The 27,329-nt window shown below is 44.8% G+C and overlaps 2 protein-coding genes across 4 annotated transcripts in view; one reads left to right on the top strand and one right to left on the bottom strand.

Annotated features, from left to right (window-relative positions):
* LOC146355291 (uncharacterized) overlaps positions 1-27,329 on the top strand; it is a 47,432-nt gene that overhangs the window by 10,879 nt on the left and 9,224 nt on the right. For 2 of the 3 annotated variants that reach the window (XR_014787140.1, XR_014787139.1), the window contains exons 4-5: positions 491-682; positions 10,604-27,155. The gene's annotated coding sequence lies outside the window, so the exon portion shown is untranslated. Of the gene's footprint in view, positions 1-490; positions 27,156-27,329 lie in introns of all 3 variants that reach the window. The other variant, XM_084830435.1, reaches the window with a different exon arrangement.
* Positions 1,348-4,250, bottom strand: LOC146355292 (uncharacterized). Its single transcript, XM_084829866.1, has 4 exons — positions 3,794-4,250; positions 2,625-2,701; positions 2,242-2,312; positions 1,348-1,351 (listed from the first exon to the last, which is right to left on the bottom strand). The coding sequence occupies exons 1-4, from the start codon at positions 4,248-4,250 to the stop codon at positions 1,348-1,350; spliced, it is 609 nt and encodes a 202-aa protein (XP_084685992.1).

Genomic DNA, 27,329 nt, shown 5'->3' with positions numbered 1-27,329 from the left:
ACACAGATGAAAAACAGCTAGGAGTTTATTACATGATACAAGACATCAACCGAGCACAAGGCTACTTCTCTGGAAAAGGGCCATTTTAAATGATGTGTTTTTCTTTTAGTTTGCAAAGAGACTATTTACCGGCACCTACTAATTACATACCTTTTCTAACAGACATTCTCAGGAAGGTAATTGTGTCTTCTGTACATTGCTTAGAAATTTCTTTAATATGAGTGATTCATAAATGTTGTTAAATAAATAACTATGCCTATTTCCAAAATATACCTATTTATTTCTAGAGTGGAGCAAATGGTAATGCAGAAATAATTCACAGGAACTCCTGGTTTGGATACAGCTGTCAGTGGGAGGGGGAGGAGCTATTTTGCAGGGTCACAGAGCAATAAGCTTAAACGATATCATGGAATAGCTAGTGTTCGGCAGCAACCTCAGCAATAATTATTATATTATTATTACATTTATATCCCACCTTTTTTCCTCCAAGGAACCCAAGGTGCCTTGTCCTGCTCCTCTCCGTTTTATCCTCACAAGAACCCTGTGAGGGAGGTTAGGCTGAGAGTCAGTGCCTGACCCAAAGTCACCCAGTGAGCTTCATGATCAAGTGGGGAATAGAACACGGATCTCTCAAATCCCAATCCAACACTCTAACTACTACACCACACTGGCTCTCCATAAGGTAAGTTTTGCATAGGAACACATTTTTAAGATAGAAACAAAACTTGCATTGACTTTATTTGCAGGTGAACAAAACAGGCTGCTTATTGCTGGAATAACAGTGGGCAGAAACTGGAAGTCTTTCTAGGAGTCTTGCTGCTGGCCCATAATAATATGAGGTTCTACATTTAACCCTATACTGATCATATTCCTACAGAAACATCAAGGATTTTGATGGGCCAGGACAGAGTTGGTTTCCTAATGAGGTCACATCAGAATTCTTAGAACCTTCACAAAACCATGGTTCCTTGGGAGAAGCTATGACCTGACCAGAGAGCAACCCCACTTTCAGATCTGGTATTTTTGTGCTCATGCTATAGCAGTAACACTGATTAATAAATAAACCCACTTTTACAGAACTACATAGTGCCTTTCACAACCAAACTCACTGTGATCTCTCAGTGATCCATAGCCTTTGTGGCCTACTCTTCCTGAAGAGGGCCACCCTACAAGGAAGTCCCATCTCCCCACCCAACTCTCCTTCCAAAGTTGCCTCTGGTTACCATTTCTCAGGCCATCTGTAGCCTACAGCTTGGCAACACCTTCATTTCAAAAGGGTTTGGACGAGGGGATGTGTTAGTTATGATGCTGAGAAGGTGACCAAGATGAAGAACATTACATAATAGATTACCTGGGAGAGGAAGAGAGAGAAAAAGAATCAGTGTTGTGTTCCGTGTAACAATATAATCAGTTGTAAGCCAAAGAACAGAACCCTCAAGTCCTGACACTAAGAACTCCTTCCTGCTGTTTTAAGCCCCAACACACCACTTAATGTTTGTATCTGACAACATTCCTTCTCATCATGGATGTAAGAAGAAGTAGTACCCAGGAGCGTATATATTCTGCAGATCTGTGACTATACCATACAAGTAGAAAATGTGATATTTGGCACAGTATTCAGCACCTTGAGACTATTTTTGTTTTGTTGTTCAGTCATGTCCGACTCTTCGTGACCCCATGGACCATAGCACGCCAGGCCTTCCTGTCCTGCACTCTCTCCCGGAGCGTGCTCAAGTCCATATTCATTGCATCAGTGATGCTATCTAGCCATCTCATCCTCTGCCGTCCCCTTCTCCTTTTGCCTTCAGTCTTTCCCAGCATCAGGGTCTTTTCCAGAGAGTTTTCTCTTCGCATTAACTAAAAATAATAAAAGGTTCTAGTCCCCTTAGTCAACAGGAGCGAGCAACTTCTGGTCCTCCAGATCTTTCAGCCCTATAACTCCCGTTATCCTTCATTCTTGACTATGCTGGCTAGGGTTTATGAAAGTTGTAGGCCAAAACATTGGGAGGGCCACAAATCACGCACTCCTGTTTTAGGCTTAACTAATTAGACCTCACCTTCCATTAAAATGGATCCTGATTGCAAACAACTATATATTTGCTGACATTCATTCCCTTGCCTCCCTGTATAGTGTTCCACACACCCTGGCTGGCTCCAAGTTTGTATAGATCCTCAGCATGCTCCCCCTCCTGATGTGTGGGGCTCTTGTTACAATGGGCGACAGGTAGCCCCTGTTCCTACCTCTCATCCTCCTGCCCTCCCTCGTAGTAAGGTTTACTTTCAGCAAACAGGCAGGAACTCCCTGCATCCAGCTTGGGAGGAGAGGAGACAGTGGTGGTTTGGCCAGAAGGAGTGGAAGCAGCAGTGCAGCTGGGGAGGGAGAGGGGGACAGTATGATGGAAAGCAGTTAGAGCCCAAGTTACACCCACTCCCAAGTATAGTCGAGCCCCACCCCAAAACTCCTTTGCCCAGTAGAGGCACTTTGATGGTTCAGGGTGGAGAAAGAGGGCAGGGAAGGAAACACTTTTCATCTGCCTCATGCAACTATTCAACACAATCTTCAATTATTTAAGGGTACCAGATCTTACAATCAGTCATAATCCAAACAGAGTGCCTGTCCTTACCATGCCAAGTCCTATAGCAAGGACAAGGGTGACCGTGATACCGACAAGCATGAGGGACCAATATGACAGAGAGATCGCTGCAAGAGGCAAGAAGAGAAAGGATGAATTGTCAGAATCTCTGCTGGATTGCCAATGTTTCATTCAGAGCTGAATCGGGGCTTGCCCTGTGTGGCTGTGGAAACTGTTCTCAATGCCTCAGCTCAGTCTTCAATGACATGATCTAAGCATAATATTCTGGGAATGTGGAGAGTCCCTTTCAGATCATGCATAAATCAACCACAGGGCTGTGTACCCACTTCCATTGGTGTTTTGTGTTACCATCTTTACTTTGGCCTATGTTGTTGGTATCGATCTAGCCAACCTCTGGCCTGCTGCTTGGAATACCAGAAATCAATGCAGACCACGTGTGGCTTGCACATATCAGATGCTCTGTACAAATGAACATTAAAATAATTTCCACCACCTCCAAAAGTACAGTAGCTATTTTCCTTTTCTTATCTTCTGTTCCACCACACACTGTCCCAATATACCATCTGCAGAATGAACTGATAAAGTTTTTCTAGAGCTACATCACTAAAACCGTGTGTGTGTGTGTGTGTGTGTGTGTGTGCGCGCAGGGGGTGTTGTATGTTTGCATAATCTGTTGTGGATAATACTCACACATAGAAAGCTAGCATGTCAGAGAGAAAGCAGTTAGCATTACAGAACCCAGACTGTTTACAATAATCACGTAGAGCAGACATGGGCAGACTTCAATCTTGTGGGATCGACTTTGGTTTTTGTGTGTGCGTTTACTTGAACCTAGTAGTCCACCAACCAAAGGCACATGCAAAATAGTGGCTGGGGTGGAGCTAAATGCAAAAATAAAAATGGTGGTTCAGAAGGTGGAGCTAGCTCCCCACTGTACTCCATGAGCCCTACTCTGGAATAACTGCATATACAAATACAAATCTATATCTAATTTAGTGATACTAACAGCCTCATTTAGAGTGCGGGAAGCCTTTTTGCTGTTCAGTAACTGGAAGTTGGAAACCCTTGTCAATCTATTGCAAATTATTCACTAATCTGCTAGTAGATCCCAATCTATCTTCCGCCTGCCCCTGACCTAGAGAGCTTAGGCTATGAGGCAATCAAGAAACAATCAAACACATACACCAAATCTTGCTTACCTGGCTTGATAGTACTGATTTTTCCTTGGAAAGCTGAGGTAATCCCTCTAGAGATAGCCAGAGAAGTCTTTTTAGGAGTAGAGACAATGGGAGTATTTTCTTTAGCTACAGCAGGAGGGACCTCTTTATGGGTGGTGGTAGCTTCGTCAGGAATGAAAGCAGGGTGTGCTCCAGAAGTGGGAGTATTGGGGGTCTTTCTAGGGACAGTGGTTGATATTTTTCTGTGAATAATGGTGGTGGTCTTATTAAGGGCAGTTGGGGCCTCTCGAATGGTGGTCTCAGTGGTATTTCCAGGTTGGCTGGCAATGACTTCTTCTCTTGGGGTGTCAGTAAGTGACTCTTCCGGATCAGTCAGGGTGTTTTCATGAGCATCCCTAGTGGTGTCAGTGGTCTCTCTAAATGTGGCAGCAGCAAATGTTTCTCCAGGATTGATGGCTACAGTCTCACCTGGAGTCATGGGTGACCCTATAGTGGTGGGTTCTATGGTCTTTACAAATATAGCAATATTCGTCTCTCCGGGGATTACAGCTAAGGATTCCCCAGAGCTAGTACCGCTGGTCTGTTCTGTAGACATGGGGGTATCTGTACTGGTGTCAGCAGTCTTTCTTGATGTGGCAGTGGTTGTCTCCCCTGGGGTGAAGGTGGAAGCCTCTCCTGGGACAATTTTAATTTCTCTAGGAGTTCTAACCCTGTTCTCTGTAGTAGTGGTTTCTCTGAATTTGGCAGTGGGTCTCTTTGCCCTATTGGCGATGAGTGTTCCTCCCATAGTATTGGACCTGTCTCTAGTAGGGGTATCATTGGACTTGTCAAGGGTGGTGACAGCATCATGAGGAGCAGTACTGTTGCTTCCAAAGAAAATGGTGGTGTCTTCGAGAACTATGGTGATTGCATTTTCAGGTGCAGGTGTGGTATTTTCAGGGGTGTTTGGATGTTCAGAAGCACTGGTAGCAGCACCATCTTCAAATATGAGCGCCCCTCGAGGGAGAGTGTTAGCTCTGGGATGGGGTGTCTCACTATGGACATTGATGGTGGTGACCGTTACAGAAGTAAGTGCCTCATCAGTTTTACTATTGTTGCAAGGTGTGAATATCATATTCCCAGAGGAAGATGTACTGCTGATAGTGGTAGACATGGAAGTGATTTCTGCAGTGTCAATAATTTTGATGGAAGAAACATTTCCAGATGTGCTTATCTGTTCAGAGGAAAAAGTAGCTCCATGGGTGAACATTTCAACAGGGACAATGATGGCCTCAGAAATCGAGAATTGTTGTCGATCACAAGCTGAATATGAGCCAACAATGTGATGTGGCTGCAAAAAAGGCAAATGCTCTTTTGGGCTGCATTCATAGAAGCATCGCTTCCAAATCCTGGGAAGTACTAGTTCCCCTCTACTCAGCACTGGTTAGGCCTCATCTGGAGTACTGTGTCCAGTTCTGGGCACCACACTTTAAGAAGGATGCAGACAAACTGGAGAGGGTTCAGAGGAGGGCAACAAAGATGATCAGGGGACTGGAAACAAAGCCCTGTGAAGAGAGACTGAAAGAACTGGGCATGTTTAGCCTTGAGAAGAGAAGACTGAGGGGAGATATGATAGCACTCTTCAAGTACTTGAAAGGTTGTCACAGAGAAGAAGGCCAGGATCTCTTCTTGATCATCCCAGAGTGCAGGACACGGAATAATGGGCTCAAGTTACAGGAAGCCAGATTCCAGCTGAACATCAGGAAAAACTTCCTGACTGTAAGAGCAATACAACAATGGAACCAATTACTTGGGGAGGTGGTGGGCTCTCCCACACTGGAGGCCTTCAAGACGAGGCTGGACAGCCATTTGTCAGGGATGCTCTGACTTGGATTCCTGCATTGAGCAGGGGGTTGGACTCAATGGCCTTGTAGGCCCCTTCCAACCCTACTATTCTATGATTCTATGATTCTATGAGCCATGGCAGATGTAGATATGGGATTCTCTATAAAGCTAGTGGTTTCTTGAGCAAAGGTATGTCTAGGGGCAGTGATAATTCCAGATGAAGTAATTCCACCAAGGGCAGTTGTGGCTTCTGAGGTGGAATGTTTTTCCAAGGCAATTTTAGCACCAGACATGGGGGCCTTTCTGATGTCAATTGTGGCTGCCTTAGTGTTGGTGTCTTCAGGAGCAGTGGTGGCACCAGGGGCTGGAATCACCTCAAGAGGAGCGGTGGCTTGAAAAGAAAGTCTCAGCAACTCCAAGGATGGTCCCAAAAGTGGAGGTCTCTCTCACGGAGCTTTCAGAGTAGGGGCTAGATGTTATACTAGAGATAATATGGATGATCTCTCTTGGATCAGTGGAGATCCCAAGGACAGAGTCTGCTGAAGAGATGGTACTGAAGCTTAGATCTTTTGATTTCCCTAGGGATGTAGTCTTACTACGAGAAATGGCAGATTCATCAGCTAGGGTGATAGCAGCAGCAACAGGGATTAATGTAGCATCTTCTGTAAGTACAGCGGGCCCTGAAGTGGTACTGGCAACTTCCCTAAGGTTCATTTCAGACATGGAATTCACTTCTGTGATAGGTGTCTCTGCAAGGGAAATGGCTGCTCCAGATGTAGAAGTCTTATTCTGTTTTCCAGAATCTTCAAGAAAAGCTGTGGCGATCTGTGTGAAGGTAACTGTCCCTCCAGAGGCAGAAAGGTCTTCAGAAAAAGAAACAATACATCCAGGGGCAGAGACAGAGTTTTCACTATGGGCTGTGGTGGTATCATTTATAATATTCATTATTTCAGCAGTATCTGAATTAATGACAGCTTTGGAGAAGTCACTGCTAAAAGGTTCCTCTGGTGGCCAAATTAGCCACAGGCATGAACGCAGATTCAGAAGGTGATGACTCTCCACAGGGTCTTGTGTGGCTAACAGGAACAGATCTCTTTGAAACAGTGGGGTAACCATCTCCCAGAATGGTGGTTGTATTTGTAGGGGTAGCCTCTCTGGGAGCTTCAGTGACAGCAATATTTGTAGGAATCATGTGGGTGATATCACTGGTGGCAGTGTCCCCATGAGCCATGGTGGCATTTTCAAAAGCTATACTGGTCTCACCAGTAACAGTTTCTGAGGATCTTCCAAGTTCTATTTCGGCAGAGTATCCTGTAGTATCCTGTAAGGAGGTGGTGGTAGTAAAATATCCAGGAACATTCAAAGTGATATCATGGGATACAGCAAAAGTTTCCCCAGATCCATTGGTGATAGTACTACCAGCAAAAAGAGATTGGTTGATCTCTCTGTCTATGGTGCCTGTATAATTCCCAGAGACAGCATTGTTATCAAGGCCATCAATAGCAGTGTTGTGTCTAAGGCAGTGTTCTTGTCAGAGGTAGTGCTAACCGCCCCTTCAGAGACTATGGTAGATTCACAGTTAGGAATGACATCTCCAGCTGTGTTTGTGAATGTGTTTCCTTGAGTGGCTGAAGTTTTAATACCCACATAGATGGGATTGACAGTACTATCTCTGAAAGAAGCAACAGTAGTGGTATCTCCGCAGGTCTTTTTAAGGGTAATGCTGAAGATGTTGGTGTCCTTCTCAGAAGACACTGCGAGTTCAGTTTGGTTGACATTTCTTGGAGGAGTGGTAGTGCTGTCTTCTCTGGCTCTGTTATTTCCAGAACCCGTGATAGCAATATATCCAGTGGCACTAGTATTCTCAAGAGCATTAATGGAGATAGGGGTAATAGTGGATTTTTCAAAAGCAGTGGTGGTTTTCTCTTTAGGGATGGTAGTCTTCCTAACATCTGCAGAAGACAATGTAGTGGTAGTTTTCCCAGAAAGGCTGTATTTGTTGCCTTCGTCAGTAGCCATATTTCTAGGAGCTTTGTAGAAAATGTCACTTGTGGTGGTGGAGGTGATTATATTTCCAAGAACAGTAATGGTCTCCTCAATTGTGGAGGTAGTGTTGTCACCATGGCTAGTACTGATAAGGCATCCCTTCTTAGATGCATTTCCAGAAGATGTAGAATTATTATTTCTAGCGGTATTCAATGTGATGGCTTTGGAGATGGTAGAGGCCTCCCAATAGCAGGAAACAGCATCTCCAGAAATTGTCTTGCTAGTCTCTTTAGAGGTGCTGATGTGGTTATTTCCAAAAGTCACATTGTCTCCAGGGTCAACAATGGTAGCGGTTTCTCCAAAAGCAGCAATATTGTTCTCAAGGGTGGTGCTAATGTGGTTCTGAGATATGGTGTTTGGGCTAGGATGGTACATAGTGGAATTTCCGGGTGTTATGTCAAATGTGGATTCCGAGGTCATGGTGTCTTCATTACTAGCAGCTGTGCTCTGAAGTGCAGCTGTGATTCTGGGGCTTGTTGCATCAGGCACAGTGTGTGTGCCCACTATACTGATCTCAGCCAGCTCCTCTCCTTGAACCGTGGTGCTCCTCTCTTGAATGCTGGCTACCCCAGCATTGATAATTTCCCCTGTTTCTTCTGGGTTCATTTTCTAATCTTCAGTAATAAGTTCAGTGATAACAAAAGCTGTGAGTCTGCATAACAAAACAAACAGACAAATCCAACACTAAATGCTATTATTCCATAAGCAATTTGCTTTCGCCTTTATTTCTTTATCAGTTGTGAACCACAGTTCAATTTGGTAGTTGGTAGATGGTAGTTCAATTTACCCAGTAATTTCCCACCAACAGTGCTTAAGACGTCCACCCAGCAAACTTTCACTGATTTGCCAGAGGAAGCTCACAAAGAGGCAGTGGTGTAGTAGTAAATTTTGAAGTGCTAACACTCATCATGAGCGTCCCCATAGCCATACCCCTCAAGGAGAGTCCAAAAATACAGGCAGCTGTGTTGACCCAGTTCTAGCAGTTTTCATCTCCACCAGAAGCAGTCCTTTTGTAAAGCTAAAGGGTCTTAACTACCCATTCAAAACCAAGCCACCACAAAATACTTTGCATAACAATCAGAAACAATATATTGGTGCTGGGGGAATTCATTCTTCCTCCTCAGCTACTGTGAGAATTGCAGCTAAGGTCAAAGGGAACAGAGAAGTCTGAGCAGGGTGGCAGGTGACGTCAGCATCCCTGCTAATAGAAAAAGTGCCGGCACTTCATCCCTGTGAGCCCTGGCTCCACTACACCACCACAAGCAAGTCGTGAAGGTGTTTCTGGCCTTCCACTGCTGTTTGTCCCTAGCAGCATTCAGTGGTATACTGCTTCTGAACATGGGTGTTCCATTTAGCTATCGTGACTAATAGTACTGATAAATTATCTTTCATTAAAATGTATTTTATCACTTAAAAAGCCATCTCAGGCTAGATGTACACTACTGCTTTATAGCAGTATTGAAGTCCACGGATAACTGTTGGGGCACATTACACATTCTGGGCTTCTTCACACGAAGCTTTTATCCTGCTATTAAGATTGCTCACTTATGGAAGTTTGTGGGTCCTTTAGATGACATCGTCAGCCTCCAGGGGCATCTCCTGCACTAAATGACCTTTATTCCATTTTTAAATAGATCCCAGATAATGAGCTATCAAATTACCCCGCTTGTGTTCTGCTTGTGTTCCCCCCGTGAAAAAGGAAAAGCCGCAAGAAGAGAAGCTAGATCAATGAAACATATGGAAGACTCAGATAAGGGAGAGAAGGAGGGGGGAAAGAGGGGGGAGGATGCCCGTGTAAAGTGAGTCCGTCATTATCCTGCATTTAAAACAGACAGAAACAGAAAGCCCCATTTTAAATGTGGGATTTTAGGCTGCTGTAGAGATACTCTCTATATACCGCTATTGTGGTGTTATTCCCTGCTTTTTATTCCACATTATCCAAAATACCACAACAAATGGTGTTGTGTGTCCCATGAGGTATAAACACACAAGAGGGATATAGCACTACCATGATGGGATCATAATGATATGACACAAGGTGTAGATCTGACCTAAGGTAGAGGCCACTGACCTTGCAGCAGTAAATTCTATATATTAATTGTGGGAAAAAGTACTTCTTTTTATCAATCCTGAACCTGCTCCCAGTCAGTTTCATTGTGTCTCCTAATCTTTAGGGATGTATGAGAAATCATTTTTTAACCAGAATTTAACCAGTGTGCATCTCCTGGAACCAAATGTAGACCCAAATGCAATCTGTGGTCAAAGTCTGTACATTTCCAAGCTTTTGATGGAATTCGTGGGGGGAAGTGTTTGCAGGTTTTATTCTGGTTGTATTGTTATACTGTGGTTTTAATGTTTTATATATTTTATGTTGTCTTATTGTTTGCTCTTTGGTTTTAATTTTTGTGAACCGCCCAGAGAGCTTTGGCTATTGGGCAGTATAGAAATGAAATTAAATAAATAAAAAAAAATGCACATGAAAAATGCAAACTTCTGAAAAATGTGCACGAACACGCTTTAATCAATGAGAGAAAAATACATAAATTTTTAAAAATGCACACAACTGATGCATACATTTGAGAAAATATGCCCATATTTTCATGCCAATGCCCCCCCCCCCCGAAAAACCAAAAGCTCAAGATTTTCAAGACCGCTACAGAGTAGCACAGGGTCTATGCTCTCCTTGGTTGTTGGGTTTGCCTGGCCCAAACTTTAAAAATGGGATGTCATATTTTTTAAACTGGTTATCTATCCCCAGATCTAAGAGACCATTTTTTCTGGTTCGGTGCAATGTTCTACCCTCTAAACTTCTAAATGGCAGATACAATAAAGTTCCAGATGACCATAGATATTGTCTTTGCAACAATGGAGATTGCTTTGGCTATTGGGTGGTAAAGAAATGAAATGAATGAATGAATGAATGAAGGTCACTGACATCCTGGACTTGTGCCTTCTCTGCAGGTGCCTGCAATGCTTGGTGGACTGGAAGGGGTGTGGCCCAGACAAACATTCCTGGAAACTGGCTGAACATTTGCATAGGGTGTACGAAACCCCACTTCCCTGGCTCCGCCGGGTTCTGCTGGGGGGGGGGGAGGTGCTCCGTCCCTCCCCCCAGAATCCTGGCCAGCCGGCTCCACCAGCAGCCAGACATTCGGCCACTGGCTAGCAGGGACGCAAATGGCGGTGGCCGTAGCCGCCGCCGTTTGCGTCCCTGAATTCAGCCGTGATAGGCTACGTAAAGACTTATGTAGCCTATCACGTCTGGGTTAAAAAACAAAACAAAAAAAAGCGTACCCAAATGGCGGCAGCTACAGCCGCCACCATTTGCGTTCTTTATTTTTGGCCGTCTTAGTCTACATAAATATTTACATAGACTAAGACGAAGACAAGAAAGGGGAACGCAAATAGCGTAGCGGATGCTATTTGCGTTCCCCTTTATTTTCACCATCTTACTCTACGTAAATATCTACGTAGACTAAGACAGCCAAAAATAAGGAACGCAAATGGCGGCGGCCGTAGCCGCCACCATTTGCGTACACGTTTTTGTTTTTTTGTTTTTAACCCAGACGTGATAGGCTACGTAAGTCTTTACGTAGCCTATCACGAATGGGGAAAAAAAAAACCAGACTGCAAATGGCGGTGGTGGCGGCCGGCCAGAAGACCAGCCGCTGCCACCCCCGCTGAAGCTGCCGCTGGAGCTGCCGCCATCCGGAACATCCGCCCCAGGTAAGTCTCATCCCGGGGGGATCCGCGGGGGGGCGGGGGGGCAGGCCGTTCCGCCACGGAGTTTGGGAGGTCGAATGCACTAGCATTCGGCCTCACCGAGATCCGTGGCGGAATTCTCTGACATCCCTACATTTGCATGCCCCTTCGCTGCTGCGCCGTTTCCACCGGCAATACCCCCACAAGCCCAGGGGCCCAGGGAGGGAACAAGGGGGGGGGGCTCATGGGAACGGGGATGATGTCAGGGCTGCCTCTGAGCACAGGGAGTGGCACAGTAGCTCAGATTATGAAGAACTGCAAGACATGGGGGAGGACGTTTCCCAGGCTTGTCCAGAGATGGAGACACTGACTCCACAGGCTTCAAAGGCCCAGCTGGATGGAGAGGGCCTCTCTTCACACACCCCTGTGAGAAACAGCGAACAGGGAGAGGCGGGGCTTGGAGCGCCTGAATTCTTAGACGCCAGGTGCAGGCGCAGACAGACAGAGACGCATACATACTTGCCATTTTCCAGGTGGCATTCAGTCTGAAAGCAGGACGGGAAATAAGACAATCTCTGCAGTGTGTCACCTAGATATCTGTGAGTTGTAGCCTTATTTCTCCTTAAATAGAAACTGTTCATCACAGGGATTATAAACCAATTATCTCAAGCCTCCTTAATTTTGCCTCAGTGACCCCCATCAGGCTTGGCACATGGCAGAGGATGGAGAGAAGGACAGCGAGGTGATTAGTTTACAAACAGAGGCCATGTTGCTGAACTTTCTAGGTTGTTTCTCAAACTTTATCATAAGGAAGTTCCATAAATCAAGCCTACACAGCCAGCAGTTTATTCTTACCTGAACTGGCAAGGAATAATGGGAGTTGTAGTCCAACACATCTGGGTGGCACCAGGTTGGGGAAGGCTACACCAGGAGCTGGGCAACACTTACACAAAGAGACCCATTTCTGTGATCTGTCCTGTGAAACCCAGCTGAGGAACAAGGTGTCTGAGAGGTGGCAATTTCCTTGCATCCAATTATCCTACCACTGATGTGGTAAGAATGATTGAAGAGTGAGGGAAGCAATGGGTAATAACCACCACCACCACCTCATTCTGGTGTCTGACGCTAATTTCACCCACTTTTCCTTGAGAGAGAGGACAAACTCTGTAACTGGAGCAAACGGCACAGGGCAGGAACATTGCATAAATTTATTTAAATTACATGCTTAATTTTGAGACTTCCCTGCCCCCCCATGTTTAAAATGTCTTGCTCCAGTTGTTTTTGTTTCAGAAAGAGGAAATAGGGTTGGGTCTCCTCCTGGAGCCCTGAAGACCCTCCAGCTATTTGTTTGTTTGTTTGTTTGTTTAGTGGATTTGTAACCAGCTTTTTGACTGAAGACCTCAAAGAGGCTCACAATATTAATAACATGCAATTAATATATTAAAACCCATGCAACAAAACCAATCCAGCCCAGCTGGAGTAGGCGCCTGGTTCTTCCTTTGCCTGCCTCCCAACGTCTCTCTCCTGTTGCTTTCCACAGCACAGTTGGTTTTAGATGGCCCTATGGCAAGAGGGCCACAGTGGCTTAGTGGTTAAGATGCTGAACTGCAGACTGGAAGGTCGGCAGGTCAGCAGTTCAAGATCCGAGTGCTGCGTGACAGAGTGAGCTTCAGTCCCAGCTCCTGCCAACCTAGCAGTTCGAAAGCAACTGTCTAATCTATGCTGAATGTTGTAGAGTGATGATTTCTGACTGATTATATCTGTTTTACTGCCGATCTTTTATTTGTTCAGTATTCAGCAGTTCTAACCCGAATGAAACAATAAACATTAATAATAATAATAGTAATCCATGCAATCTATTTTTTCTGTTTTATATCTATGCATTTCAATATACTTTCACATGGATGTTCAAACTCTTTTCTATATTACACTTATCAATATAAGATGAATATCCTTTTCACTTTATCACACACATCTGCTTTCAGTCTAACTGCTTGATCCTATCCATGTCCTTCTTAACTAGCATTGGTATTTTTTCTATATTTTCAGTCTATCCATCCATCATCTCAACTTCAAATGAGATTTGAGAACTAGATGATTGCAAGAAATTGCAAGTAGATAAATAGGTACCGCTTCAGCGGGAAAGGTAACAGCGTTCCGTGCACCTCGGTGTTCAGTCATGCCGGCCGCATGACCACGGAAGTGTCTTCGGACAGCGCTGGCTCTTTGGCTTAGAAACGGGGATGAGCACCGCACCCTAGAGTCGGACACGACTGGTTGGGGACACCTTTACCTTTTTACATGTCTAAAAGCACACAAAACAAGCTTGCATGCAAGACTTTCTGCCAGTCTCTTTTCCTGACTGTGGAGTGGGGAGAGAGGCATATTTACTGCATGATTTCAGATGTGTGAACATTCTTCAAACAATACAGGAAAAACGCAGTCAATCTGTGGAAGGAAAAGCTGAGAGAGAGAATGTGGATGTCCCAGCTTCTCCCTCTCTGGGCTGCTAAAACTACTGCCTATCTAATGTTGCCAGGCTGAAAGCTGAAGAATATGCATAGATCTTTAAATCTACCAGTGTGAAAATAGAAAAGGTAGCCTCAACTTTTCCTGCTCGTTCCTTCCCCACACCCTGTTGTCCTGTCCATCCCCTCCCCTGTTTGCTGTGTGGAGCTGTTATTATTTATAGCAAACAGGGGAGGTAGGTGGATGGCAGGACCAGAGAGGGAACCAGCAGAAGAAGCCATGGTTGCCTTGTCTCCTGACACATCGGGAGAACTAAAGGTCACTGAATGTTCTCTAGCTTTCATCTTGGCAGCCCTGGATAGATATCACTTATCCTCAACATGCCCCATTCTAAGAAGAGTCACTCCATATTCACCACCAGGGTTATTTTCTTTTAAGTTTTCCTTTGAGGACAGTCTTCCTCAACCTGGTGCCCTCCAGATATTTTGGACTAGAATCCCTGACCATGGGCTGAGAACGATGGGAGTTGCAGTCCAACATAACTGGAGGACACCAGGTTGGGGAAGACTGTTCTAGGAGAGAAAGCAAACAGGAGAAAGATGGAGAATGAGCAACAAAACAGAGACAGAGGCTAAACACACACACACACATACACACACACACACACACACGAGATGGATGGATGGAGTTAAAATCAAATATGGTCACAGGATGGCAATAAAGGTGAATCCCAGGTCTGGAAAGGCTGCCCTATAGCTATATTGCTTTAGGTAGCTGCTACCATCATTTATTCATTCATGGTTAATGGGTTTGTTGCCATTGGCATGTAGTAAAACATTAAAAATTAGTTTCATTCTGCAGGAGTAACCACCAAGGCTAATGACTTAATTAGCAGCTTCAGTAATTAGGGCATTTGTTGAAGCAGGTATTGCCTGAACTTGCTTTCTAACTGAAGCAGAGCAGACCTAGCTATGTATGCCTCCTGGAGGAAAAATCTATAAAGCGTCAAAACAGGTGAGACATTTTTATGTTGTTGCTAGTAAAACTTTGTACCAGCTGTGACCTATGATACCTATAGCTTAACTATCACCGTGACCTTGTCTAATTTCATCAGAAATGGCTGCAAGGTCGCCCCTGCCTTCCTTCCGTTACCTGCGCCCCATTTCTCTGAGCGGCGAGAACCCCAGGGATGCAGCACTTCCCAGGTTTGGTGAGCTTTGGAATGAGGTCATTGGAGGCTTTTGGGTGTTCTGTGATGTTTGCATTTGTTTACAAAGATACAGGTTGAGCATCGGTGGAGGTTCACTGCGTAAAGGACGTGAATTGACCCCCAAATGTGCTGCTCCCATATCACGTTTCCTGGGTGGGGGCATCCAGGACCTTCAGATCTCCACAAATCCAAGCTCTCTTTGTTCCTGTCCCTCATCAGAGTCCCAGCTTCAGAAGCTACAGGCTACTTGCACGTACACAGACTCAGCTGGGCGATACCATCCCCAGAAAAGGGAGGGGAGAGAAGGGGAGGAGGGTTGTTAGCCCTTTGGCCCTTGCTGCAGTCCTGATCTGGACTGAGCGGCAGTGGCAGGTGGGGGGTGTGTGGCTTCTCCCTGCAATGTGCCTTGCCAAAAAAGGATCCATTCCTTTCCACTTGTCCTTTTTTTGGCAATGCACATTGCAAGCACAAGAATCCCAATCCGAATTGGGACTGCAGCAGCAGAGGGCAAAGAGTTAACGCCCTCCTACCTCCGGTGCTAGGGTCCCAATCTGGATTGGGTCCACTGAGCTTATTTTTTAGTAAGGAAACAAAAAGATGTCACCAATAGCTATGTCTTTAAAGTACATTTCAGGGGGAAATACAAATAAGGGTTGACACTGCTTACTATTATATTGGATACACTGACAAAATGCCTCTGAATATGGGGGAAGGGATTTGGCTTTTGAACTGGCTTTCTAATGGAAGCAAAGCAGGCAGTAAAGGCTGGAGGCTGCAATGTCAGTGGGGCAGATAATCCGCTCCAGGTTTCATTCTGAACCAGTCAGAACTCTAAAGGAGCTATCAAACCTTGATAGCTCCTTTAGCATTCTGACTGGTTTGGGCTGAAACCTGGAGTGGATTCACTGCCCCACTGGCATCACAGTCACCAGCCTCAACTGTGAGCAGAGAGGGATAGGGAAGACAGAGGGCTTATATGTTGTAGGGACCCTGAAACTTGGTATTCCACAGTACATTTCTGCATATACATCGTTTTGAATGTGCCTCAGCTAGATCCCTGTCAATTAAAGTCAAGAAGCAGAGACATCACCTTGCCAACAAAGATCCATCTAATCAAAGCTATGGTTTTCCCAGTAGCAACGTATGGCTGTGAGAGCTGGACTATAAGGAAGGCTGAGTGCCGAAGAATGGATGCCTTCAAACTGTGGTGCTGGAGAAGACTCTTACGAGTCCCCTGGACTGCAAGGAGGTCCAGTCAGTCCATCCTAAAGGAAATCAACCCTGACTGCTCATGGGAAGGGCAGATACTGAAGCTCAAATATTTTGGCTACCTAATGCGAAGAGAAAAGTCACTGGAAAAGACCCTGATGCTCGGAAAGGTTGAAGGCAAAAGGAGAAGGGGATGGCAGAGGATGAGATAGCTAGATAGCATCACCGATGCAATGAATATGGACTTGAGCACTCTCCGGGAGAGAGCGGAGGACAGGAAGGCCTGGCGTGCCATGGTCCACGGGGTCACGAAGAGTCGGACATGACTGAACGACTGAACAACAACAACAACCTCAGAGCAGGAACACTGTGATGTTCCAAAGTCCAATGCTTTACTTTTCCCAGAGGACTGAGTGACAGCCATTTAATTGTATGGGAGAAAGGGGTGTCTCATGGACCCTGTTGGAAGTGCGGGATAAACCAACCCCTAGAGATGCTAGTTTCTACTGTGTGGTATTCAGGCAAGAAGAATTCACTTTGCGCTGTCCTTTTTAGTATAGCCCAGGACTCCCTTGTCCCTCTTTTTCCTTGAATTAGGAAAAATCCTGCTGCAGGCCTGGGTTTAGAGCCTTGCCAGGGAGCTCTATATAACCCTGTTAAGAAGCCTGACCAACATCTGTGTGGAACCAGCCTGAACTCAGTAGTCAAGGTTCAGCAGACAACACATCTACAAATTCTTGCAGGGATTCTATTAGCTAGTGTCCACTTTGCCAACAGAATGTAATGGAAGTTATTGACCTGGTTTGCACATAACACTAACCCATGGTTTACTTAACCTATGGTTAACTGATGGTTTGTTGCCCTACCCTGGGTTGGTTTGGAAGATGATCAAACAAACTGCAGTTTGTTTTCTTAATCCCTGGGTTGTTTGTTTCCCAACTCTGTTGCCCATTCCCTCCCTGTATCTCAAATGCCTTTGCGGCAGTGTAGTACTGGTATGTAGAGCAGCTGGGTTCTTCTTCTTTTTTTTTTTTTACTGCTCCTGAATGCTGCCTCTGTAGCCCTAGTGAACCAACTCATGAACAACCCATGGTTCTAGGTTCGCAGGTAATGACAACCCATGGTTTAAATAACCCAGGGTTCACAACCCGACAACAAACCAAGGGTTCTCTATCTGGAATGTTTGTGGTTAACAATCTATGGTTTGTTAGTGCAGCCAGGTTTGCATATTGCAACAACTCAGAATTCAACAAGCTGTGGGTTAAATATACCAAGGGTTAGAGTTATGTGCAAATCAGGGCATTGAAAATTTAGACCTGTGTCACAGAAACAGAAGAAACTAGGAACTTGCATTTATATTTATGAATATGTAGTAGTAATGGTCTATATTTCTGCTACATTTAATTAGCATAATAATCATTAGTTCTAGAGTAGATACAAGGATAGTTATTTAACTTTATATTAAAAAAACACACCCAACCACTGTATAAACCTCTTTGTTTTAGTCATCCTTCCCACTGGCCAATGAACAGCTCTGATGTCATAATTTCCTGCATTTGCATATGGGAGGGAGGGACAGATCACAAAGACATATTATGAAATGCTGTTGGCTCTTCAGGTACCTCTGCTATATCACAAAAAGGGGGCAATTTCCAGCCAACCAATCAGACAGCCGGCCCTTCATTTGAATACAAGCCAGCAGGAGTGGGGAGAGTACAGAGCCATTTTGTCACTAAGAAGTACAGCCAAACGTGGGCGCAGAAGAGTGAAGGGAAATGGCTGCTGCCCAGAGTGGGAAGAAGACGACCCAGGCTCAGAAGCGAATGAATGTGAAGGCCCTGCGTAAGAAAAAGATCCAGCCCAAACAGAAGAAGGTGCAGCTCAAGCGAGGGAAGCAGGAGACAAAGAAAGTGGCAGTGAGGCAGGGGAATAAAGTGAAGGATCCCAAGTGTACCTTGGAGAGGTCTAAGATGTCCCAAGATGTACACTCACGAAAAGCACCTCTGCCAACTAAGGGCAATGGAAAGGCAGCCTCCTTTGGGAAGAATGCCAGCAGCCACATGCCCGCACAAGCCAAGTGTGCCAAGCTGGGTAGGAATCTCTGCTTCTTCAGCTCCAAGGACCTTCAGTACGAAGTGAATGAGCTGATGCGCAGAGAACTGACTGCGCGCATGTTTGCCAACAACCCCCGTGTCCCCCATTAGCAGAACAGCATCCCCCTATCTCCCTGGGCTGGCCTGGGGAGTCTCTGTAGGGGAGATGGACAAGAAGAAGAGGCCAGCCTGAGAAAAATCCCATCTCCCATCTGACAGAAAAAGACTGATATTGCCATCCTTATAAGGTGCTAAGAAACCTGGCACTCTAAGGAACGGGCCTTGCAGAGTGACCACAGTTCTCCACCTCATCACAGTGGGCTTCCCAAATGTGTGAGAGTACCACATCTCGACTGACAAGGGCCTGGACAAGGGAACTCGGCCAACGTCATGTCCTCCTTTTCATTAAAAAGAAGAGATCCTTTTGCTTCAAGGACGGTCAGATTATCCAGACTGCATGTGAGAGATTTTCTTTCAGGGGAAGAAAATGCTGCCAGTTATGGACATACAAATAAAATGGGATTTTAGAACTGGTGTCTTTGCTTTAGCATGGCTTTCTTTATCTGACTTTTCATCCACAGTGCAAACTATTTGAGCTTCTTCTGAAGACATGATTTAGGGTTTCCCTTGTTTTCTACCGAAGCATTCCAGGCAGCATAAAAGCAGTATCTAAAAGCAGGGATATGGCTTCTGAATGCTGTCTCACATTAAAACCTAAAAACCACCCTGTCAACAGAAAAGTAAAGCATCAGGGGGAGAAGTCTTAGTCTTAGCCCTTAGTTTTTCTATTGGGTAAGAAAGAGCCATAAGAAGAGCCATGCTGGATCACACTGAGGGTCCATCTAGTCCAGCATTCTGTTCACACAGTGGCCAACCCGTTGCCCTTGGGAAACCCACAAGCAGGACATGAGTGCCCGTCCCTCCCATGTTCCCCAGCAATTTGTGTATACAGGCATACTGCCATTGGTGGCCTTTTCCTCCATGAATTTGTCCAATCCCCTTTTAAAGCCATCCAAAGTGGTGGCCATTACTACATCCTGTGGAAGTCAATTCCACAGTTTCACTATGCGCTGTGTGAAGAAGTCCTTCCTCTTATCTGTGCTGAATCTCCCACCAATGAGCTTCATGGGATGACCTCGGGCTCTAGCATTATGAGAGGTGGAGAAAAATGTCTCCCTATCCACTTTCTCTACGCCATGCAAAATTCTGTATACCTCTATCATGTCTCCCCTTACTCACCTTTTTTCTAAGCTAAATAATCCCAGCTGTTGTAACCTTCCCTCAAAGGGGAGTTGCTCCAGCCCCTTGATCATTTTACTTGCCCTTTTCTGCACTTTTCCCAGATTTACAATATCCTTTTGTAGGGGATGACCAGAACTGCAGGCAGTAGTCTAAGTGTGGTTGCACCATAGATTTGTATAAGGGCAGTATGATCTCAGCAGTTTTGTTCTCAATTCCTTTCCTAATTATGTCTAACATGGAGTTTGTCTTTTTTCACAGCAGCCGCACACTGGGTTGACATTTTCATCGCACTGTCCACCACAACCCCAAGATCTCCTTCTTGATCAGTCTCTGTTAGCTCAGTGAGGGATGATGGGACTTGTAGGCCAAAACATCTGAAGGGCCACCAGTTGCCCACCCCTGATTTACACAATTCGTAGCCCAACCACCCCATAATAAAAAGCTCTTTCTATTAACTCCTTCACTGCTATTCCCCCACCTCCTTTTACTAGCAAAACAAGGCAGGGGGCTGAAGCACTGGCCTCCCAAAGTAAGTGGGATGACCAGAGGGGCAGATATGTGGGTTCAAGGGATATAGACCAAGATGGGAATGCTGAGGAAGAGAAGAGGTTGATTTAGGACATCATCTTGGTCAGCCTCAATATGGCCAATGGGCAGGAATGCTGGGAGTCATAGTCAAAAACAGGGGCATTGCTAGGGTATTAAAAGATCCGAGGCACAGGCCCATAACACAAATTTGCATATATATATACACACACACACATGAGTCTAAGTCTAAGTGCACGTCTAATATATGTGTGTGTATGTGTGTGGTGCATGCACCTATGTCAGAAAAATAGGTGCAGGGTTTATATTTTGATTTTCTTTTAAAGGGAACTGCCAATAACATTTTAATTCCTTGGAAGAATTGGACAAAATTTCAGGAGTCATTGCCCCATCAGAGGAGATCATGTCTGCCAAATTTCAGAATGATAGCCACAAGGGTTTTTGTGCAAGGGTGGCCTTGACATTTTGAGGTCTCCAAAAGAGGACATACTTATCTCCCTATGTTCCTTGTGGACCATTGTTCTGAAAGTTACAGACAGCCTACAATTGTCCCTAAGTAAGAAACCAGCAAAGTTTCAGAAGGATAGGTGCAGCAGCGCATGTGGAAGGGGAGTTTTCCAGTTTGAGGAGTGATTTGCTTTCCCTTCCACTCACTCCTTCCCCAATAGTTTTTGGGTAAATTTGTATGAAAATGCACAGGCCATGAGAGGTGTCCCCCAGGCAAGAAACCTGCAAAGTTTCTGAAGGATATACGTGCATTCTAATTTAGAATTACTAGAATTTATTTACATTTCACAAATGTTAGCAGGGGAACATGGGTGGGAAAGTGCTATTATACTCGTCCTGCTTGTGGGTTTCCAATGGGCATATGGTTGGCCACTGTGTGAACGGAATGCTGGACTAGATGGAGCTTGGTCTGATGCAGCACGGCTCTTCTTATGTTCTTAAATAGAGATTGCCTCTGAGCATGTGCAGAATGTTATTCTTTCACCACTGAGCACTTGCATTCTCCCGCTACCAATTCTATTCCCCTCCATGCAACCATCCCCCCTCATCCTACCAGAAACTTTTCATAAAAACGGATGTCTTGTTTTGTGCAACTCCTCTCTATGCACAAGCTCTCATTGTATCTTCCTCCCCATAACTTCATTTGTTCCAAGACTTCACCAGGATTCAGCCAATGAGTCTGTTTTCAAAACTAGGGCTCAGTTATGGAGAAACTCTGAGCATGCACTAAGTTGCCTTTCCCTCACCACTGAAGCTAGAGTTCATGCAAAAAACCCCTCAAACCCCCAAATGACAAAACATGCATAAGACTGAGCTGAAAGGGTAGCCAATTCATTAGACAGAATTGGGTAGGCACTGTATTAAGCCTGCACCACCATGCTCACAACTCAAGACTGATTTCTGAGTGAACATGCAGAACATCAAGGTGCAAACCTCCCTGCAAAAGTAACCTGTGCTGCAATCCTATGCACACTTTCCTGAGGGTAAGCCTCATTAAAAATAATGGGACTTCTCAGTAGGCTAGAATTGCATAAATTGGCAATATTTATCTCCCCTCCACTTAAAAAACAAACCAAAACCTCCTATTTTTATTAAAGCTTTCTGTTCAGAGGAACACAGGAAGCTGCCTTGTACTGAGCCAGACCCTGGGTATATCTAGTGCAGTATTGTTGACACTGACTGGCAGCAGCAGCTCTCCAAAGTTTCAGGCAGGATTAAGGATGGGCAAATTACTTACCCCATTCTGGGTGGGGGCGTTTGCTGGGGGGAGGAGGCGATCCGTCTCTCCCCCCAGAATCCTCCCTGGCCAGCTCCGCTCCACAGCAAATCCGCGGAGTTGCCGGCTGGGCCTGCCCGCTGCCGGACTTCTGTCCGCTGCCAGGCTGCAGCCGCAAATGGCGTCCAGCGTAGCGGACGCCATTTGCGTCCCTGCGTTAGCCGTGATAGGCTATTGATATATTTATGTAGCCTATTACGGCAGAGTAGCAACGCAAATGGTGTAGCGGACGCCATTTGCATCCCTGCTCTTTGCCATGAGAGGCTACGTAAATACTTATGTAGTCTATCATGGCTAACACAGGGAGGCATATGGCGATCGCAGACCGGGGCAGCGGACGGACCGGACTGGCCAATGCCAGGTGGGGTCCGTCCCGGGACAATTTTGCGGGGGGGAGGGAGGACTGCTGCGTTCCACCACAGACTCGGCGGGAGTCCATGGTGGAATTCTCTAACATCCCTAGGCAAGATTCTTTCGTAGCCCTACCTGGAGATGCTGAGGATTGAACCTGGGGCCTTCTGCATGCCAAGCAGGGGCTCTGCCACTGAGCTACAGCCCTTCCTACTGCTGGATAATGGCAACTGACAAACAAAAGAGCCCCAGATTTGTTTCTCTACAACCTCTGAGGTGAGGTGACTGAGGGCTTTTTCTAGCTTTTTTAAAACCGTAGAACCTATTTAAAAGCCCCAGCAGTTTCTCGATCATGATGCCACATAGTCCTAACTCTCCCTTTGGGATTATTTGAGTCCTACAGCTATTTAGGAGGAATTAAAATGGAGGGAGAGAAAGAAGTTTGTGGAGGCTGATTGGATCCTTTGCTGTACTGAAGCTACTTAACTTCTGCAGAATCCAAAGGTTCCTGTTTGGGGCAGTAAAATCTGATGCTATGTGAAATACCAGTATTTCACATGGACCTCTTTCTTCCCTTCCTTCTCCCTCTTCAAAATTTCATTGTAGGCAAGCTCACAACAGTGGGCATGTAAGAGCAGAAAAGAAAAGTAGGGGGAGAGAGCTTTTTTGCACCTCAAAAAAACTCTACACCAGAGGTTAGGGACAGTGACCTCCTAATGGTCACCTTAAACACCTTCTGATTAGGATGTCTAATACCCTGGGTGACTTGACAGTTTTTACTTTTTGTTTTAGACTTTGAGAAAAGGAAAATTTACGCATGACTAGCGCAAAAGCCACTGGACCTAACTGTCTGAAATTTGGCAGGCTCAGTCATCTCTATATGGGCTTCCAGGTCCCCAAATTCCATGCACATATGTGGACGCACACAAAAAATATAGCTCTTTGCTTTGACAGATTTTCTTGAAAATAGCAAATTTTACCTGTGACTAGCACAAAAACCACTGGATCTAACTGCCTGAAATTTGGCAGTGTCAGGAGGCACCCTAGTGGCCTCTTTCAGTAGACTCCAATAGCTAACTCAAGACACAGATGAAAGGATTCTTTTCAAGGCTTTAATCCTTTTACAACTTAATGACTCTTTCAAATGCTAATCACCAGCGACTAAGCAAGGAACAGCAGAGTAGCCTATGCTCTGAGTAGGCAGTTGATCCCCATTTGAAGGAGAGTCACTTGAAGGCCCTGAACTTATGGGCTAGGGAGAGATCCTCCCTCTTTCCCTTGGGTCCACGGGAGGTGGCCATTGCTTGCGCGCCAAACGGGCGCTACGCCTCCTTTCCGCGCCCTCCATCACTCGTTGCTCCCTGCGTCTGCGTCGAGCATCTAGCAAGCCCCGTTCCCACACTTTCTCACTGCTAGGATCACTATCTATCTCAGGAATGCCAGCAGGAGGAATCTCTGCCAGCTGCTGTGCCTGTGAGGGATGAGCTGGCTCCTCTCCCACGGATTGCTGATCCTCCTCAGAATCAGAACTGCTCTGGGGTTCTATCGGCTCAGTTTCCACCCTGACAGGCAGATTAATCAGTTCCATGGGGGCTACCAAGCCTCCAAATTTCATGTATTTAGTATACAAACTAAAAAAAATGGATGTTTTTGTTTTCCAATGCAAGTCAATGGGAAAATGTAAAAAAAAAAAAAAAAAGGCAATTAGGACAGCTCAAAAGATCCAGGGCATAGCTGAAAAAAGATCTGGGGCCCATGCCCAGGTGGGCCCTTTTACAACAACACCCCTGGTCCAAAACATCTGGAGGGCACCAGATTGGGGAAGGCTGCTCTAGGCATTGAAATACATTGGGCTGGATCAGCTGGTTTGTTTAGAATAGGAGTACCTGGGCTTGTATTCTGTTAGTTTCAGAATATGAAATTACATGTTGACTGAAAGGTAGTTATACTGCTGAAAGATTATTAAGTGTCTGATTGTGGAAGTATTCTAGATGAAGACTTGTGATTATTGCATTTTCTATTAATGACTCATTGTTTAAACTGTGTGATCAAGTCAAAAATATTAGCAAGGACTTTGGATTGTGGCCTGGTAATTTTTGTCCCATCTTCTTTAGCTCCACACAAGCCTATAGAATGCATGCTATTTCTCATGGAAGTGTAGATGGGCTATAATTAGAACATAGAAGTTTATCCTAAATAATAAACTGTGAAGAGACAAGATTGTCCTTCCCTGTTCTGTCAATCATGTAGAAAGAAGTCATGTGCATAGGGAGAGGTTTCACACCTACAGACATGAAGCTGGGATTACAAGAACTTGGGTGAGGTCAAGGCACTTGGGAATACTATGTGCAAAATTCCAAATAAGGGTTATCACCTTTTTTTTCTGGCCCTGCTTCTGACACAAAGAGATGTAACAGGTGAAGCTTTTCCTGGCAGCAAGGTAAGTAGGGGAGAAAGGCTTCACCTGCTAAATATTTAATCATGTCAGACTGCTGTTAATGGCACAGGAGCAAGGGTTTTTAAGCTAATAACCATACACCAAACCAGGCTGAAGAACAGGTTCCAGGCTGAACGACTGATATGAAGTGCCAATCATTGTAAAGATAAGGCAGAACCTCTCCCTCTCTCACACACACACACACACACACACCCCTTAGGAAGTTCATATTCTCCAAGCTCTGATGGCTGTCTCTTTCAAACCAGTCATCTAGTTCTTATAGAGATACATTAACCAACCCCTGTTTGGCTATTAACCAGAAATCTATTTAACCTAACAAAAGGAATCTTCTGTCAGCAGCCCATAAACTAGTGACAATCTATAGTTATGTGGACTGCCCCCCACAAAAAAACCCTAGTCGAGAAATATTGCTGGTCTCCTCAAAACTCATGATACGGTCTCCTCAATATTGCTGGTCTCCTCAAAACTCATATTATGAGGTCCTAATATGGATAAACTTTATATTGGAGCACTCTTTAATATTTAATGCTGTACATGTCCTCCTAAATTATTTACCTGTTTCTTGGAAGTTAACATATGGTCGGCACAAGTGGATTTTCCAAGCCCTTTCGACAGCTAAGAGACCGATATTACAACATTGAAAGGATAAATGCTCACTTCCTATAATGCAATGGACTGAGGACCTAATAATGCTATAAACATTTGAACGGGTGATATATAGGCACCACTTGCAAATGGACATATATGTGGACATTGGTCTGCTTTTGTCGAAGTTTATGCATAATCCATCTCCTGTCTTCTTTTTTAGAATGTTGTATTTAATGGAAATTGATATTTCTGTGCATGTAGCTACGGTGTTGCTGATCCCCCCTTTTTTCTTTTCCACAATTTGTTTTGATAAAATCACAATAAAAAATTAATTTAAAAAAACTCATCTGAGTCCCCTCAACATTCTTCATATGTTTCACCTCAGGAGGAACTCATGCATTTGCTCAAATGTTGGCTTAGGCAAAATTGTGGTGGCAACTCAAAGTTCAAGTTGTTGGTGGGTGGTGGGTTTTGTTTTTTTTAAAGGAAAGGCTCAATCCAGTTGATCATGGATACAGCACCCATACATAGGAGAGAGAAAAAACTCTACACCCAAGCATAAGTGCATGGGTGTGCAAATAGGCTATTGCAAGAAATGGAAGTCTTATGCTAGAGATACATGAGATTTGCGTTCACATTTGAAAAATTGACAAATTCCCTGCTCACAACCTTGAATGTGAGCATGAACACAGTTGTTGGGAAAAGCTCGCACATTCTCAAGCTTGTGATCAGCTTTGCAAAATGTATTCTTTCTGAAAAAAAAATGCACACTTTAAAATACAGTTTTCAAAAAGATGAATTTTCACACTTAATATGCATTTAGAAAAGGGCATTTTTTCCTGTTTGAAAATGCGCACTTTTCCTGTTCAGAAAAAGAAAACAAGCTCATGTTTGCGAGCGAGAACAAGGCAAAACAAGCATCGGGGTGGGGAAAAGGAGACCTTCAATGAGCGTGAAAATCACTCATTCATTCATTTCTAGTCGAGGCACATTTCCCATATCTTCATCCAGTCCTCCATCTCTGCACCATGCAAGTTACTCATGCTCTGGCACCTTGTGGGACTCCTCCATGCGTGGCCACGGTACACACACTCAACCAGACTGATCCCTGTGCCCTATGCATTGATTTCTTACAAACGACAGCTAAAGCGAGGCCTCCTTAGAAAGACCTTTCCCTGCCCTTGTTGTTCTAGGCATTCTCAGAGTAACAGGTAATAAGGTAGTGGTGACTTATTATAAAGACAGGGTCTATATACAGAAAAATAATAACAGGACAGATCAAGAACATGTTTTGTCATCTACAGAAACACCCATGACAGAGTTCAACTTGGGCTCATTCCAGCACATCTATTAATCACACTGCAATTTTTATTTTAGTTTTTGCCTCAGTAATGAATGGCCTGGGGCTAAGTTGCTCAGTGATTTCATGGTTCTGGGCAATGTTTTTGTTTTTATTTTTAACCCCCCCCCCCCCCCGTCAGCTCCGCCACGTGGAAGAGAGGCTTATTTGGAGACAACAAATAGCCAGGTTTATGACCACATATCAGGCCCTTCCCTGTTGTATTGTGTTTTGCAATTATATGTATAATCTCCACATATTCTGAAGGCAAAATATGACAATTATCATGTTTTACGACATTTCTGTCCTTGTGGAGGTATTGCCGAATTAGGAAAAAGCTGGCTCTTGTGATAGCATATATAAAGGAGAAGCAAATGTTATGGGAGACCAGCCAGGAATAGCTCCGCTGCACCCAAGATTATTTTTCCACACTGTTGTGCTGCCATGGAGAAGGAAAGAAAGAACCATAGGGACCCAATAAGGATTCTCTTTACGGTTGTGTTCCTGTTTCTGTGTACAGCAGGTGAGGTTTTTCTTCACATGCCATTTGGTTAAGCCATTTTGAAATTGGATCTCACCAACATTCGAGGGACTTTTCATTATTTCAATATTGTTAGAAAAATGGGTGAAACAACAGCCAGTTTATAGGCAACACTACACGTTGTGAGGGAAACATTTAAGGTTGGGAATTGTGTGA

The sequence above is a fragment of the Heloderma suspectum genome, chromosome 2, assembly GCF_057233095.1.
Source record: "Heloderma suspectum isolate Gila_16-S chromosome 2, 16-S_ref, whole genome shotgun sequence".
Lineage (NCBI taxonomy): Eukaryota > Metazoa > Chordata > Lepidosauria > Squamata > Helodermatidae > Heloderma > Heloderma suspectum.
The sequence above is the reverse complement of the archived record's forward strand: the minus strand, read 5'-3'. Positions and strand labels throughout refer to the sequence as shown.